The sequence below is a fragment of the Peromyscus eremicus genome, chromosome 8a (genome assembly GCF_949786415.1).
Source record: "Peromyscus eremicus chromosome 8a, PerEre_H2_v1, whole genome shotgun sequence".
In the NCBI taxonomy this organism is placed as follows: Eukaryota; Metazoa; Chordata; class Mammalia; order Rodentia; family Cricetidae; genus Peromyscus; species Peromyscus eremicus.
The window spans coordinates 64,106,441-64,124,279 of NC_081423.1; the positions used below are offsets into that span (position 1 = coordinate 64,106,441).

General features: G+C 47.6%; 1 protein-coding gene and 1 long non-coding RNA gene across 2 annotated transcripts; one reads left to right on the plus strand and one right to left on the minus strand.

Annotated features, from left to right (window-relative positions):
- Window positions 1-727: 727 nt before the first annotated feature.
- LOC131917486 (uncharacterized) lies at window positions 728-7,206 on the minus strand. The gene is made up of 3 exons (XR_009380677.1): window positions 6,954-7,206; window positions 3,265-3,512; window positions 728-2,557 (listed from the first exon to the last, which is right to left on the minus strand). It is a non-coding gene; the product is annotated as an uncharacterized LOC131917486 (long non-coding RNA).
- A 64-nt stretch (window positions 7,207-7,270) lies between these two features.
- Spaca3 (sperm acrosome associated 3) lies at window positions 7,271-15,524 on the plus strand. Its single transcript, XM_059271335.1, has 5 exons — window positions 7,271-7,426; window positions 11,008-11,273; window positions 12,217-12,375; window positions 12,698-12,776; window positions 15,348-15,524. Exons 2-5 carry the CDS (start codon window positions 11,087-11,089, stop codon window positions 15,412-15,414), a joined length of 492 nt encoding a protein of 163 aa, XP_059127318.1. The 5' UTR covers window positions 7,271-7,426; window positions 11,008-11,086; the 3' UTR covers window positions 15,415-15,524.
- Window positions 15,525-17,839: the final 2,315 nt, after the last annotated feature.

Below are 17,839 nucleotides of genomic sequence, written 5' to 3' on the forward strand. Positions count from 1 at the left end.
GTCTGAGGAGAGAGAGCAGTGGATTAACCCTCTCTGCAAACTTGGTAACACTGGGCTGGTTTGGACAGAAGGGAAATTATTTGGTACCTAACGAGGAAAGATCACTTTGGGGAGAAGGCAGTAATTTAGACTTCCAGAGCTCAGCTGATAAGGTGGGGCTGGGGCTGGGGTAGGAGGAGAGAGAGACTATCTAAGACGGCCTCGGCTGGGTCAGCAGCCCTGTGATGAGTGATGAGAGCTATGGAAAGGCTGAAAATAGGGGATGGGGCTCAGTTGACAGTGTTTGCTCAGCATGCATGATGCCTGGCCTGGATCTCCAACACCATATAGACTAGGCATGGTGGCACATGCCTGTAGTCCCACTACTTGTGAGGTAAAGGTAGGAGGATCGGAAGTTCAACGTTATTTTGGACTACCTAGACAGTTCATAGATTGTCTGAGCTATGTGAGATCCTGTCTGAAAAACGAAATGAAACAAAACAAAAAATGGGAGAAAGAGGCATGGTGTATTCAGCCATGTCATTTAGGAAGAATCCTCTGATGTAGGGACTAATGGTCCAGATATAATGTCATAACATACCAGTGTTGGGAGCAAACGTAGTGAATCATCTTTGACCGTGTGTGTGTGTGTGTGTGTGTGTGTGTGTGTGTGTGTGTGTGTGTATGTATGTGTATTTGTGTGTGTTGTCATTGTCTCAAAGGAAAGAATTCAATCCAGAGACACAGACACAGTTTAAACAGACATTTATTTAGCAGAATGTACTTCAGAGACAGGCTGGAAGGTGCTGTCCTGGAGAGGAGGAAAGCAGCCAAGTTGGACTTTGTATTATGAAATTTCAAGAAGTAGTTATGACTGTTCAGGAAGTGGGTACCTTATTCACAGGGCAGTGTGACCCCTTTTTCCTCCCAAGTCATGGTGGGCCAGATCTCCTTTGAAAAAGAGTATTTCTTCTCATGATGCTTTGGAAAAGCCCATGAGGGATGTCAAAACCACAGTCTATTGGATAATGAAGTCAGGGTCTTTTGCGGATACAGGGTGAGAAAGTCCCCTGGCACCTTACGCTATAGTGAGAACAACCTAGCTTCAACTCCATGGGTATTTAACCACAAAGGCAATCTTGACCATTAGGCACACAGCTACCAAGACACACACAGTTTTCCTTGGTTGCATCGTGCCTAACTCCTTACCTACTCAGCATCACCTGGGAGGAGCTGAGCTCAGGGTGGGTATAGGGGGCTGCAAAAGGATGGACGAGCTCTTCCCCAAGACTACTGATTTCCACTATTCTTTTGTCTCTATTAGTTTCCTCAAAAGAAAATCCCCGCAATGCAAGTCCCGGGCGAGGATGAGGAGAGCAACGCTCTGTTTATTCTGAGATCTTATGCTTTTGTTATACCGGTGAGGGCCAACACAGCATAACTCAGCTGGGGGCCCTGAGTGGTCAGAGCCAGCTTGTGCTGTCCCTTTGCAAGCCTTCAGGCTCCTCCCAGAGTCTTTTCTGACAAGGGAAGTTCTTCAGAATATGGTTTCTTTGCAGCCTCCCCACACCCGTGCCTAAGCACAATTGTGAGAAGCTGGGTTTTGCTGAGTGTAGTGCCAGGTACTGTGGATGACACTTGGTGTGTTGTCTAATGAGTTATCAATGATCTTCCCTAGGGGGCTCTTTTCATCTCACAGTGGGGACACTGAGGCCCAGCAAGGACAGCTAACTTGCCAAGGCCATAGAGCTGTTTGTGAAACCAGTACTCCAGCTTAGGTCTGGCTGCTGCCTTGTGTTGTAGGAGTCAGGAATCACAGGGGTGAGGGGAGGGAGGAACAGTCTGCAGTAGAATTAATGTGGGTGGATGAACTCTGCAACTGTTAAATATTCTACCAACTTCAGGGGTGTATATCAGTCAGGGAGCTCCAGGAAACTGGTATCTATCTATCTATCTATCTATCTATCTATCTATCTATCTATCTATCTATCTATCATCTGTCATCTGTATATATACACCAATAATCTTCAGAGTCTATTATCTATCTATCTATCTATCTATCTATCTATCTATCTATCTATCTATCGATTATCTACCTATTTATTCACCCACCTATTTAATCTGTCAATCTATACAGGGGGAAAGATTAATATGGCAAATGGAACTGGCTCACTCACTCATGGAGACAGCAAGTCTCATGATGTACAGACTAAGTTCTTCAGCAGGAGATCCAGGAAAGCAGATGGCTTAGTTTTACTTTGAGTCTGAAGTCCAACAATGGCTTTCTGCATGCTGGAGAGGATGAGAGCCTAGAAGCTGTCTGGTCCATGAAGCTGGATATCCCAGCAGTCCCGATCTGGCACTGGAGGTCTTGTCTTCAATGCAGGTGAAGGCCTATGAGGTTTTGGGTTCTGATGGTACTGACGGATGGAGGTGGCATCACCAGCAACAGCAACAACAGAATAGCTGATTCCAGATCCAACAAATTGACAATTGGGCTTGTCCATCACAAAGCATGTCTTGTCCAGCCTCAAGTCAGGAGGAGCCCTGCCTCTCACGATGGGAGGAGGAGATTTAGCTGGTAAGCAGCAGCAACAGTAGGTTTCAGTCAACTGAAATGTACTTAGACAGTCTCAATATTATTAACATGCCCAGGGGCTGGAGGGATGACTCAGTTGGCAAGCATGAAGACCTGAGTTCAAATCCCCAGAACCCAAGCACAAGTTGAATGTGTAGCTTTAGTACCTGTAATTCCCTGAGCTGCTACTGTGAAGTTGGAGGTGGAGACAGGAGAAAACCTGAAGCTCAGGGGCTAGCTAGTGTGGCATGGACACTGGGAAAACACACACACACACAAAAAAAAAAAAAAGAAAAGAAAAACAAAAAAACAAAAAACAAAAAAAACAAGAGACGGTCTTAAACAAGGTGGAAAGTGAGGACTGAAACCTGATGTTGTTTGTTAACCTCCACATGTGCACTGTGGCATGTGTGCATCCACATTCACACACATGCACAGGACACATACATGCTCACTGTATGGATGTGCGTGCACGCACACACACACATACACACAATTATCAACCTATCTAGTGTGTGAAAAAATGGTTCAGGCCTCAGCAGCCAACACAGTACCCATGGATGACAACTTTAACGACTTTGTCCTGTAGGGTTTGGGTTGTGTGCGTAAGTCATCTGGTGGATACAACAGCAGTCACAAGCAAGATGGCTGCAGCCCTGACAAGCTGTGTGCTTCCAGCAGGGTAAGTGGCTTAGCCCCCCGCTTACCTCAGTGTCATGTGACTCTGACCACAGAACGAAATCACTGATGAAAAGAGCAGGTGGCAGCTCAGAGAGAAGAGGGCCATTCTCTTCTCAAACTGGGTCCAACTGCAGCCAGTTTGGGGCGGGTTGGCTGCGGGTCTTTATCTTTGAGCTCCAGGCTCTCCTTGTGTGTAGTCAGAGGGGGGTTCAATTTTTTCCATGGTCCACAGGGCACACTCTGGGCCAGCTTTAGTATTGTTTTGACTGAGTTCCTTAAAATAAATCTTTAAATCAATTGCATAATCTCTCTCTTCCTTCCTTCCTTTCCTTTTTCTTTCTCTTCCTCTCTTTTCTTTCTCCCTTTCCTCCCTTCCTTCTTTTTAAAACTCCCCTAGCAGTTTTTGATTTTTTGTTCTTGACCCTGGGGAAACAGCTGTGAGAGACACCTTGGGCTTCTGCTGACCTGATGGGAATGACGGTGCCGGTGCTGTCAAGACTGGGGTAGATGGCCAAGTGGTGAGTCAGCACCAGAGCCTGTGCAAGAGCTTAGGGGACCCCTAGGCAACCCCAAGCAGTGGAGAGAGTGTGTCGAGCAGCTGAGGTGCTTTGAGGAGGACTAGAAGCTAGCTGGGGGACAGACAGACAGGCCTTGACATGCAATACAGCACCATACAAGGCATGTGTGGAACACTGTTAGAACTGTGGAAGCAAGAGTGGTCCTCAGCCCAGGGGGCACTTTCAAATGACCCAAGAGCATCAACAGCTGGTGGCCTGGGCCTCACCCACAGGATGCCACTGGCCTGCAGATGGGGTCCAGGAGTCCGTATCATGTATAAATCGAGGACAGACGGTATGGTGAGAAAAATGTGAACTTGGAGTAAGTTGCTGGAGGATCTCTGCTAGGCTGTGGTCAAGGCTGTGGGCTTGCACTGCTGAACCAGGAAAGAAGGGCAAATGGCTGACTAGAGACAGAGAGAGCCACTCAGCCCGCAGTCGGCCCATTTGAGCTGTTGTTACTTCCCACCCCCATTTAAAAGTGAAAGTCAATAGGGACATAACAAAACATACCATAAAATAAAATAAGTTGAAAGAATACTCAATAAAAAGAAGCGGCGGAATAGTAAAAGCAGACAGCCGATGCAGTAAAATCGAGAAAAAAAAAACAAACCCAAAACAAAACAAAACTCAGGCAGACAGAATCACCACCAAGGGCCAGGCAATAAAATGACAGCTAAGATGGACTGATGCAGGCTGGTGGGCGTCTTCATATTTTGCTCCACCCCGGCAGGAAGGGGAGATGATTATTCACGTTCTATGGGGGGAGGGAAGCAAGGTGTGGGGAGATGATGTATGTGGCTGTAGCTGACAGTGCTGTCGGGACAGGGTCAAGTCTCCACTTGGCTGATGAGGAAACGGGGGTCAGCTTACCAAGACTTGCCAGCTGGTCAGGGGAGGAGCAGGACACTGAACTCACCTTTCATTGCTCTAGGTTTTCAAGGTATTTTTCAGCGTGTGTGTGTGTGTGTGTGTGTGTGTGTGTGTGTGTGTGTGTGTGTTAACACATGTGCCATAGCACACATGTGGAGGTTGAAGGACAACTTCAGGGGTTTGCTTTCAGGGTCTCCTTGTTAATTTTTCACCATCTGCAACATGCTAGCTAGCCTTGGAGCATCTGGGAATTCTCTGGTCCCACTTCCTACCAACCTGTAGGAGTGCTGGGGTTATAGATTCCTGTGCCACGTGTCTGGTTTTTATGTGAGTGCTGGGAATTTGAACTCAGATCCTCATGATTGTGGAAAAGCATTTTAAACCACTGAACCACCTCTCCAGTTTTAGGTTTTATGGTTTTTGAACTCAAGTTCTGAGCTCTTTCTGCTGAATAAATGTTCAAGCCTGGATGCCTACTGGAATCATCTGGTGAGCATGTAAAAAAATACTTGTCTGATGAGACATTTCTGTGGATGGTCAACAGGTATCTGAAAAAATGCTTGTTGTCACTAGTTATCAGGAAAGTGCGATGTAAAATCACAAAGGAACCTCAGACATGCCAGGTTTGTTGTACAACAACAAGCATTGATGATGTGGGAAAATGAGAACACACAGTGACCTGCCTGGAGCTGTGTTAATGGAGATAAGTCAGTCCACATACAGGAGGTCCCTAGAGGAGTCAACTTCATAGAGCCCAGGAGTGGAACAGTGGGCACCAGGGCCAGAGGAGGGGCACATTGGGAGTTGCCAGTTAATGGGCACTAAGATGCAGTCAAGCAAGATGGACAGCTCCAGCGACTGACTGTACAAGTTTGTCCTGTATAGCCATGCTGATAATTTATTGTGCACTTAAAATTTTAAGGGGACAGGTTTCCTGTTTTAAGTATTCTCATAGCCTTTTTGAAAACCTGACTTATGGACTGAGCAGGTTGTATTTATATATTGAGGAATATAATATAAACAATTCAATAAAAAGCCATGAATTTGAGAGAGGGCAAGAGGGGACACCTGGGAGGGGTTGGAAAGAGGAAAGGTAAGGAGGAAAATGATGCAACTATATTTTAATTTCGAAAAATTAAAAAAAAATCATTGAAAAACTAAGTAAACTTAACTTGTCATTACAACTTAGCTACTGCGGTTATTTTGAGATATATATCTATTTGTCTGTGTATCTATGCATCTATCTGTTATCTATCATAATTTAAAAAACACACTTGTGGGGCTGGAGAGATGGCTCAATGGTTAAGAGCATTGGCTGCTCTTCCAGAGGACCTGGATTCCATTTCCAGCACCCCCATGGCACCTCACCACCCCCTGTAACTCCAGGAGACCCAGCACCTTCTCGTCTTTGTGAGCACTCTCACATGTGGTGTGCAAACGTACATGGAGGCAAAACACCCACACACAGAAAATTTAAAAAAGAAGAAATATGGGTGCTCGTGATGGGACAAGTTCAGTGCTAACACGCTTGGTCTGGGCTGGGCCAGGAAGATGGGATAAACTTAGAACACATAGACACACTTGGGACTTCACTGTGCTCTGCATGGAGATTGCTACTATCTGCTGAGCTACCAACCCTGAGTCCTAAGCCCTTTATAAACACTTATTAAGCTTTCCTAATCCCATGCTAGGTAGGGATTATCACCTCCATTTGGGATTGAGGAAAGAGAGGGGGCTTAAGCTTTTTTTCTCTGCGGGCTCATCTGGTGGTACTGTTACCCGTGTGGGAGCTCAGGCCTGCAGCCCCGTCAATAGATTCAGTGTTTGTTGCTGCCCTGCAGCCAGGTGCTCCCATGGGTGTCACAGGCTGTTCTGTTTCACTTCTCTCCTCTTCAGGCTTTAGGAACAAGAGTGTAACTTTGGCCCTGGGCCTGTGTACACTGAGCAGTTGTCATCGAGACAGAGGAGGGAGATGATTTGTGGAACAATATTGAGGTTTTTTTTTTTTTTTTTTTTTTTTTTTTTTGAAGCGAGTTCAGTGGTGGGTTGGGCTGCCCGGAGGCAGTGGCCTCACACAGCCGCATCTGGGAAGCCACGTCTGTTGGGAGGGCAGAATCATCTCTTGAAGTAGTGTGTGTGCGTGTGTGTGTGTGTGTGTGTGTGTGTGTGTGTGTGTGTGTGTGTGTGTGTGTATGAAGCAGAGGCAGCCAGGAAGGGTTGTGATTGTATACCTCTAACCTGGACAGAGGAGGGAGCACAGTTGGTGTAGTGTTTAAACACCCTACCTGAGGTTCTGGGTTTCATCCCCAAACACGACATAAAACTGACGTGATGACACATGCCCGTAATCCCAGCGCTTGGGAAGAGGGGCAAGAAGATCACAAATCCAAAGTCATCCTTGGCTGGAGAGTGAACTTGAGGTCAGACTGAACTACATGAGACCCTGTCTGAAAACCAAAACAAAATGAAAACGAAAATCAAAACAGAGAAATAGATGCCTCTAAAATGCTCCTGGACCTTGAAACTGAAGGGCACAGATGATCTCATGGAAGTTCAGTGAGAGAAGCATGTTCTAGAAGGTGAGCTCATAGAGCCGGGGAGTTCTAGGAGGCCCTGGGTCAGTCTGGAGTCCGCTTTCTCTACCTTCTCTCAATGCCTGGTGCTGGGACACCGGCAGAATTGCAAGGGGTGGTCCTGAGCTGAAGCAGGACTTAGAACCACAGCTGCTGCTGTCATTGTCACCACGGTTTCAGCTCTGGTAGGGAGGACTCTTGATCTATGAGCCCTACTCCCCGAGTCCTGGTGGTGTTAGCTAGAGCGGCTTGGGAACAGGGAGGTGGTGATCGGAGATGGAGGGAGGGAGGGAAGGAGGGAAGGAGGGAGGGATCCTGTTCTAGGACAGAGGCTGGGCAGAGAGAGAGATATTATGAACACAAGCTTTTGCTGACAAGGTCTCTGGTCTATGAGTTACCACCAGGTCCGACTCCTTAAACCCATGGACCTGCTGGGAACTGCTCTGGATAAACTTATCTTGAAGTCGCTTTACTATGAAAAACACTAGAAGATCACAAACACTCACTGGGGAGCGGTGAACTTGGTTTCCTCATCTATACATTGAGGATCTTAATCCCAACTCTTTGAATGGTTAAGAGGATTACACGAGATTAAGTCAGAAAATACCCATAAAACACCTGGCCCCACAGAGCTGAAGGACTCAACAAAGGTAATAATTATCTCCCTCCCCGTACTTCGAGAAGGGCTCATACTCTGTGACCATGACTTCAGTGTACTTGAGTTTAAGAAGTATCCATTGAACAGCCACCCCATGCCAGCAGCTCAGCCTGCCTTTCAAGATAGGAAGATAAATAGGACCAGGCCATTGTTCTGTGGAAGCTCACCTTGGGGGCGGGGACTGACATATATTACAATCCAGTGTGGAGTTATTCTACTTGTCTGGGGAGATGGTCCCTGCCAGGAAAGCATCACTGGGCACTCATCTTGAATGTGACTCATCCCTGAAGCATCACTAGGAGCTATCTGTGCAGAGGCTAAAGTGTTGGATAGCAGGTATCACCAGAAGAGCCAACGATGTGGTATCGCCAGAATGGAAGATGTGTGAGTGAGGGATGAGCCGGCTTCACTGGGTCATGGAGGGGCCTGTGGACCGTGGTTGGGAGCAGTAATGGCGGAGCTGTTGAAGAACACTGTATGGCCAGGCTTTGCGTTTCAATTCATTCTGGTGCATGTGATATGTGTAGGAGAGTTTGGAAGAGGTCCACCCTGAGCATAAGAACACCACGAGGGAAGGCGGAGTGATGGTTTAAACTTAAGGGAAGATTGTGTTTTTGGAGGGAAGGGTCAACAGGGCGCTGGCGTTGCTTGGCTCTGGGTAAATGAAGGGCATCGGTGGGAGAAGTAAAGGACAACATCCATGTTTCTAGTGTACTGGGGGAATCAGGTGCTCTGTGATGGGGGCAGAAGGCAGAGCAAAGAGGGGGCAGAATTTGGTGGGAACATTATTTCTTCGGTGAGTTTAGTTTGAGTTGACTATTGGGTATGGACAAGAGGTGTCTAGGGGTCAGCTCCTTCTCAGTTCTTGGACAATTTGCAATGGAAGGCCATGATCCTGCAGTTGATGTCACAGCAGGGGTGTCCTAGACCTTCCTGGTGTGGAAAAGAGGAGGATTCAAGATAGAAACAACTTAGCATTTAAGATTGGACCAGAAGTGAGTTATTCAGTGGAGGAGGAGAAAGAGCCACTGTGGGAGGGGGAAGCCTGGATGAAGGGAACATTACTGGGACTTCAAAACTCTGATTTCAACAGGGAAGTGGTTGGCAGGTGAAATGTCCCTGAGGGCTCCTGTAAGGTGAGCCAGCAGTGGTCTCCAGTGGGGGGTGATGGGAAACTTTATGACTCCAGATTAGCAAACAAGGAGGAGAAAGGTATAGCGGGCACACCTGTAATCCTGACAGCTCATGAGCTCCAGTCTGGAAGTTGAAAGTCATCCTGGGCAATTGGCAAGATCTTGTTTCAAAATAAAATGGACATGGGGACCAAGGGTCTGGTGATGTAGGATAGTGGTGGGGTACTTCCTTGGCATGTGAAAGACCGTGGGTCTAATCTCTAATACTAGGAAAGAGAAAAAAGAAAAACAAAAAAAAGACAAGATGAAGGAACAGGGAGGCAGTGGTAACTTTTCTCTCAGAAATTTGGATGAGAAGAGCAGAAAAGAGAGATTGGTACAGACAAGGAAGAGAAATGAGCGAAGGCATTTTAGAAGCTGGGGCTCTAAGCCTGAGCATACTCATGGAGTGAGGAGGAGCAGATAGAGATGAGTTTGTAGATGCTGGGAGAGGCATGCCTGACAGAGTACGGCTGCGAAGGGAAGAATTGAGCTCAGGGTAAAGAAGGATGTGGTGGATGCACTACTGAACCCTGGTTGGAAAGCCTGTCACATGGAAAGCCAGGGGCCCAGAGAAGAGCGTAAAGAAAAGCAACCTGGAAGGAGATAGGCCAACATCATCAGATGCCCTGTATGAGAATTCTGGGAGGCAGGGGATATTCATGAAGATCAGGTTTACATTCAGAAACTAGCATTTCCCCAGAAGCCTGAACCAGGCAGACTGATGCTTTAATAATGATCTAGTGGTGGCCTCTTCTTATCTTTGAGAGCAAGTTGCTCTAGGCATGAAGATCATGTCCTGAGAATGAGAATAAACCCATGTGCAAAGCTATGCTTGTAATCACTTCGTCATCTTCAACATTTAGTGTGGGAGGTTGGGAAAAACGAACACTCATGTTTTTATTTTTTCAGTGAGCAGGGTGAGCACAAAGCAGCCAATCCCCTTATAGCATTTTTAACACACACTTGTTTAGGTTGATCCTTCCCCTTTCTCCCATATCCCTGTTTCCCCATGCCAGGCTAAACCCTTTCACCGCTAGCATTTCATATTCCATTTTCTTTTTAAAAAGATTAAACATTTTAAAGTGTCTGTGTGTGTGTGTGTGTGTGTGTGTGTGTGTGTGTGTGTGTGTACATATATGAGTTCTGGTGCCTGTGGAGACCTGTGGAGGGCATCAGATGCTCTGGAACTGGGGTTACAGGTGATTGTGAGTTTCTTGATATGGATGCTGGGAACCAAATTCAGGCCCTCGGCAAGAGCATCGCCTCTTAACTGCTGTGCCATCTCTCCAGCCCCCCACCCCCTTCCACTTTACTATCGCACGAAGGACACCCATTTTGGAGATTGTGTAAGTATGTTTGGCCTTGGTGATGGTGGAGAGGAGGTTGTGGGCAGAGTTTGTGAGAGATAGGAGTAGCTGTGTTTGGTGGCATGGTCAGGGAGAGATCTGAGCAGAAGGCTGCGGAGGTGGGGAAGGATGAACTAATGACAAGATGAGGAGGGGTGAGGTGAGGAAGCAGCAAAGACAGTGGCGTTGGAGGCCAGCAGGCGTGAGGAGGTGAAGGAACCACGAGGCTAAGGGTCAGCAGTGGCCGATGTCCCCATCACATGGGAATCTGCCCACAGAGCCAAGTGACAAAGAGAGCCGAGCAAATGGGATGGGTGAGTTTTAGGGATGGTGATGATGGAGAGTTCAGTGCCTTCCACCTGAGAGGGTTCCATGCTGTGGCCTGAGGGACCCTGATTCAACGAAGGCTGACGGGTAGAAGCCAGTGGCTGGGAGGGAGACCCCTAGAGTGGGGCTTCAGGAACCTTGTCCAAGGCTTCAGGAGCATGCCTGATGTCCCATCAGGGATGGAGCCTTGTCTTCTGTCCACCCTTTCTCTTCTTTCCCAGGGTGCACTCAGACCCCCGTCCTTCTTTCCTTCTTCCAAGGGGCAGCTATCTGGACCCTTGGCCAGGGTTGGTGAACTGTCTGCCATCCCACAGTTCAGCCCTCTATATCTGCCACCGCATGGAAGCTAGGAGCCGGGCTCTCAGAAGACAGCTGTGCCCACCTGGAATCACTTGGCTGGCCCTGGCCTATCTGCTCAGCTGCTTGCTTGCCTCCAGCAAGGCCAAGGTCTTCAGTCGCTGTGAGCTGGCCAAAGTGCTGAATGACTTCGGTCTGGATGGCTACCGCGGATATAACCTAGCTGACTGTGAGCGCCCTTCTCTTTCCTTCTCAACCCACTCCCCTGTCTTTCTTCCTCCTCATTCAAGGGTCTTGGAGGTTTTTTGAGCTTAATCCTTCTTTGTAAAACCAGAAGTCAATGAGACTACAGGTGGACAGCACCTACTTCCTGAGTTAACCACCGGCTAGGCAGACAACAGACAACCAGATTAGCACCAACCCTGTTGCTAGTCAGGAAGTCAAAGTAACCAGCAGCTTAGTAGGTGACACTTTATCTTGGCCATGAGGATCAAACATGCCTGCTGAACCTTAGATGGCAACCTGAACAAATCTATAATGCCAAGCATTGTACACAAGAGGCAGTTTCAGGAGACTGTAAAGTACAGTCACATCTAGATTCATTTTGTCTCTAGTCCTGGCCTCCTTTGTAGAGCCTGCTTTGTGTCTTCCTAATCTTGCCTCTAATGTTTAGCTCTTGTAAATCCATTCAAGAAACGCAGCAAGCCTTTCTATACACTGAACAATGAGAAAGTGGCAAGATTGACGTCCTGAGTCAGGAAGGCTGAGGTCAGTCCTGACCCTTGCTTTGAGGTAACGGTATGTAATTTCGGGGACGTCACTTTGATCTCTGACCCTAGATTGATCCATCTGCAAAGTTAGATGGGAGGATACTTCTTGTTGTTTCCTTGGGGAGAGGGAACCAGTGTCTAAAAAATTTATCTGTGAGCCGGGCGGTGGTGGCGCACGCCTTTAATCCCAGCACTCGGGAGGCAGAGGCAGGCAGATCTCTGTGAGTTCGAGGCCAGCCTGGTCTACAGAGCGAGATCCAGGAAAGGCACAAAGCTACACAGAGAAACCCTGTCTCGAAAAAACAAAAAAACAAAAAAACAACAAAAAAAATTTATCTGTGAACACTTTGGCCCGTGGTGGTCCACCCACCGACCTCAAAGCCTGTGTCTGCCCCTTTGTAGGGGTCTGCCTTGCTTACTACACAAGCGGCTTCAATACAGCTGCTGTGGACCACGAAGCTGACGGAAGCACCAACAATGGCATCTTCCAGATCAGCAGCCGGAAGTGGTGCAAGAATCTCTCCCTGAACGGCCCCAACATTTGCCGGCTATACTGCAGTGGTGGGCTAGCCTCTTTTTTATAGTTTAGTTTTCTTCCTCTGTCTTTGTCTCTGCGTGGAGATCCCCCAGGGGATGGATAAAGGGCAAGTGGGGATGGAAGACCTTCTGTGAATTTAATTTGGGGTCCAGGCTGAGAAATGGTCTTAGAGCTACAGTCATGGAGGAAAAGAGTGTGTGTGTGTGTGTGTGTGTGTGTGTGTGTGTGTGTATGTGTGTGTGTGTGTGAGAGAGAGAGAGAGAGAGAGATAGAGAGAGAGAGAGAGAGAGAGAGAGGGAACCCTGTTCTCTGCTCCCTCACTGTGTTTCCCTCCTCCTACTCCAGATTTGTTGAACAATGATCTCAAGGATTCTGTCGTCTGTGTCATGAAGATAGTTCAAGAGCCCCAGGGTATGGGCTACTGGTGAGTGACTCCCACTGGAATTGTGCAAGTTGTGGCCAGGACTGGAGGATAGCATCAGGGAACTGGCCTAACATGAGCATCCACTTTCTCCTAGGCAACATATTTTCTTGGCTTCATGAAGCAAACTTCACAACCAGTGTTGGTAATTATGAGAATCCAGATAATTACAGATGACACAACTGGAGAGAATAACATTGGCAATCACATGACCACACAGCTCAGCCCAAATTTTATATAAAAGCCCAAAGTATAAAATAGATAGTAGATGAGGTTCTTTGCTTGGATCATGGGTAGGGCTCTGGAACCTTCCTCTACCAGTTTTTTCCTTACCTACTTTCAGAACTATGTCCTTTGAAATCTCCTCCCAATAGGGAATTTGTCTGAGTGTTGCACTGGGTTCTGACCTAGAGGGCTGGTTCATATAAGCACCTGGGTCACTTGCTTCACAGTTACCCAATCTCTTTGGATGGGGCTTTTCCAATGAGTCTCCAACCTCCACTCCACTCATGCTTACAGAGGAGGAACCAGCAGAGCAGGGAAGAATCTGGGAAAGGTGAGCCTCTCCAGGGCTGAGGAACATCCAGACCATGGACAGATTGTAGCAGCTGATAAGGTTGGGGAGGGAACTTTAGAAGACCTTGGAGCAGAAGGAAGGAGAGAGTAATGATGGGGTAGAATTGGGGCATCTGTTGGATGGTCTTGCAGGAGTCTAGGTGGCACACAGGGTCTGGAGAGGGACAGGTGTACCAGTGGCGGATACAAGAGAGATTAGATATAAAGGGTGGGAAGGGATTCAGGAGTAGATGAGATATGGTCTAAGAGAAAGAGGAGGGGGTGAAAATGACTGAATCATGAGATATTCCAGCCATATTATTTGAAATGGACACTGCTTTGTGGTCTGAGAATAGTTGAAACTCTAAGAAGTGAGTTTGAGGTAAGGCCAGCTCTGTAGGACAGAGTGTGTTTATAACTGTGTTATAAAAGAGACAAGGTCAGGTCAGGTGCCAGTCCAAGAGCTTGCAGCCTTGGTACCCCTATTGTGGAGTGGAAGACCTGGTCCTAATAGGTGAAACCAAAGAGCATCTCTTTTATACACTTGGAATAAATTCCTGGCATGGATGACTCTTGCGGGTCTGAGGCTAATTGGAGAAAGTGGGTCCAGAAGGCTCAGTGCTGTCCATTCCTGTCCACTCACATGCACTGGGGATGTAGGTATACAAGATCTGGGTAGGTGCTGAGCTTCCGAGAGAGCTGAGACCTATCTTTGTCCTTGAGTATCTTACAGTCTAGTGCAACAGACAACCAACCTCTCTTGGTCGACAGTTATTTAGAAGTCTTTCCAGTGTGCTATTGATCATTAGGCTCATTGACATTGTAAAGGACACCAGTTTTCAGATCTTGGGATGCCTGAGAACTTTGGACCCCAGGATCCTGTGTTCTTGCTTGTCTTCCTTAAGATGTCAGATGGGATAGCACTGGGGAGACAGTTAAGTCCATGAGAACTGCTTGTCATGCAAGAGTGAAAACTTGGTCCCCAGGACATGTATGTAAAAGCTGGGCATTTGGCATTTGTAATCCCAGCACTAGGGAGGTAGAGACAGACAGATTTCTGAGGTTCACTGGCCAACCAGCCTAGCTTAAATTGGTAAGCTCCAGGTTCAGTGGGAGACCATGTCTTAAAAAACAAGGTAGACACTTCCTGAGAAATGACAATCAAGGTTGACATCTAGCCTAAGACACACACACACACACACACACACACACACACACACACACACACACACACACACAGGAATGGTCCCAAAAGAATGTAAGTCAACCATGGAAAGACTTAGATTGGCAACCAAGACATGAGTGCACGTCCAGCCATGTACCCTGGGTACATAAGTCTACATCACAACCTGAGTTTTTAATTAGGAAAATAGGGGAGATAACATTGACCTAATCTACCTAATAGGCCAGCTGGGGGAAGGAGGGAAGTAGTTACAAGTGGGTGAAAGTGGGTGAAGGGTATGGTGGCATGTAAACTGTGTGAAGGTCTTCACACATATAAGGTGGCCTCACTGTTCCCGAAGCACTTGGGTGTAGGAAAGGAACTTTGTACCTAGGCTCCAGATTCCAGCTTCTAACCCTTTGATGAGGACTCAGGGGTAAGCCTGAGCACACTAGTGTGTATCTCCCATGGTAAAATAAGTCAGCTAGACTTTGACTTTTAATGGCCATTCTCTTCCTTAGAAAACATCTCCCCTAGGTTAGCTCAGCGTTTTTGTTGACTCCCATCCTCTTAGTCCCTTGCTTAGCCTCTTAGCAACTTTGCTTCTCTTTAGTTTAGAGCTCTGTACCTTTCCTGCTCTCTGAAGCTGATGTGGATTCTTTTGGGGGAGGGAGCGGAGACAGGGTTTCTCGGTGCAGCTGTGGCTGTCCTGGAACTCACTCTGTAGCCCAGGCTGGCCTCAAACTCACAGAGATCCACTTGCCTCTGCTTCCTGAGTGCTGGGATTAAAGGCGTGTGCCGCCACCACCGCCCGGCTGCTAATACAGATTCCTTTCCTCCTTGTTTTCTATCCCTAGGGAGGCCTGGAGGCATCATTGCCAGGGCAGGGACCTCACCGACTGGGTGGATGGCTGTGACTTCTAGGACCTTCTCTGGATGGACCAAGCCGCACACAGCTGGCTGGGAAGTGTGGTTGTGTTCCTGACGCAGGCTTGGGAAGACAAGCCCACTAATAAAAGTCTAATTTTACATGAGCACGTGTCCCAGCTTTCTGCAGGTCTGCAGGCACCCAGCTGAAGCCAGAGCCATCTCTTGCCTTCTTGTCTCCCGTGCTCCTGGGCTTGGCTTCAGGTGGACTCCAAAAACCTGTCATGGAAGGCTTGGGGACAAGGTCAGTGCCTTCCTTCCCCATATTTGGCAGAGTTTGGGTCTAGAGTCACCAAATTTAGCAAAAGCCAAACCAAAGCGCAAAAATGGGATTAATTTGGATTTCAGCTACACAAGTAGCTTTGATGTACATGTACAATTCAAATCTTGTATGGCTCATACTGATATTGAAGAACCTACTTGTGTATATGAAATTCAAATTTAATTGGGAGCTGCTGTGTTTTTACTTGGTAAACCTAGATAAGGCTGGTGTTGGGAACCCTTGGCACATTTGGAAAGTTCCTGGGGATGTCTACTTTCTGCAGTTCTGGTTGTAGATGTGGCCATCATGTCTTAGCTCTCACTCTGGTGTCTTCTCACATCCTATGGTCATGAGGTGGTGCAGAGTGACTGCAGGTGTGTGAAAAACTTCAGGGGTGTGCCCCCTCCCTAAATTCTGTCCAGTGTGTCTCGTGTGTGTGTGTGTGTGTGTGTGTGTGTGTGTGTGTGTGTGTGTCCTGCTTTATTAGTGCCCTCTAGAGGCAGGAGAGTCAAGTGTCACTGTTAATAGCTGGTCACTTCTTGGAAGGGAAAGTCATCACACTCTGCCCCTAAGAGGTTGGAAGATGGAGTGGAACCTGCCAGTAGGTTTAGAGGGTAGTAAAATGCAGAGTGGCTTTTCCAGTGTGTGGGAAATCCTGAGGAAGGCAGCATTGCTCCCACTGACAGGGAACTCTGTCTCAGTTACCAGAGACATCTGTATTTAAAGGACCAAGGTAGGCAGAGTCTTGAGATGGCTAGAAGAGCACTTGTCCTAGAGTTACTACTGTTGTGATGGAACACCATGACCAAAAGCAACACAGGGAGGGAAGAGTTTATTGGACTTACACTTCCTTATCACTCTTCATCACTGAAGGAAGTCAGGACAGGAACTCAGACAAGGCAGGAGCTGATGCAGAGGCCATGGAAGGGTGCTGCTTACTGGTTTGCTCCTCATGGCCTGCTCAGCCTACTTTCTTATGGAACCCGGTTCCACCATCCCACCCACAATGGGCTCCCACTTCAATCGCTAATTGAGAAAATGCTCTACAGGCTGGCCCCCAGCCCAGTCTTACGGAGACATTTTCTCAGTTGGGATTCTCTCCTCCCAGATGACTCTAGCCTGTGTCAAGTTGACACAGAGTTAGCGAGCACAGCAGGAGAGATGATGGGAGGCTGATGTGTGAGAAGAATGGGTCTTGATTTCAGACTGCAGCATCCTCTAGAAGGGCTTTCACTGGATCCTGTGTGTGCTAAACTGTAAGTTGAGGCATGGTTGGTGGCTCCTCGGGGGATGCCACCCAATGTTCCCTTCCTACAAACTGCTGACAAATACTGGGGGGTGGGGTGGCTGAGAACCTACAATTGATGAAATAGATCTGTTTCCATCTACTGCTGGACTGGTCAGTGAATGATAAAACACAGGAGCTGTTTATCCAAGTGGACAGTGATAAAACATCTTGCTAAGAGGTGACATTGATGACTAATGGATCTATTAAATCTCACAAATATCCTGTGCTGACTATGTGCCATGCATTATCTGATTTATACCTGGGGACAATAATAATGATGTGGGTACCACTATCATCCCCATTCTGGAGATAAGGACACAGATTCAGGGAAGGACAATTTTTACCTGAGTCAGTCTGACTCCCTGAGTGTTTACAGTCACTATACATGGATGAGGGGTTGATGCTCTGGTCAGAGACCCAGGACTCCTTTATCTTGGATGCTGTAACTTCAGATGTCTGTACCTGCATTGCCTGATAGCTCCAGTGGGCCTCATTCAGTTAGTCTGGGAAGGGAGCCCAGGAATGGGTGGAATGAGGCTCTTGGAACGGAGGAGAGAATTGTTAAAAGGATGTGGAGGATGCCACCATGGCCTCAGGCCTCTTCAAGGCAAGGCTGAGCAGTATCAGGTCTGGATAAGGGGACCTGGAGGCTCGAGCTAGAGCATTGACTGGGGACAGGTGGAGATGGAGAAGGCATAGCCAGGAGAGTGTGCTCTGATCAAAGTTACAAAGGTCTGGCTTATGGTGAGGGTTGACAGTGCACAAACTCACCTAGGAAACTACAGGAGTGCTGGGTCCTGAACCCAGTGCCTAAGAGAAATGCTTAGGTCTGTTAGGTACTCTGATTCCATCGTGGTGTCTCTCCATTTCCC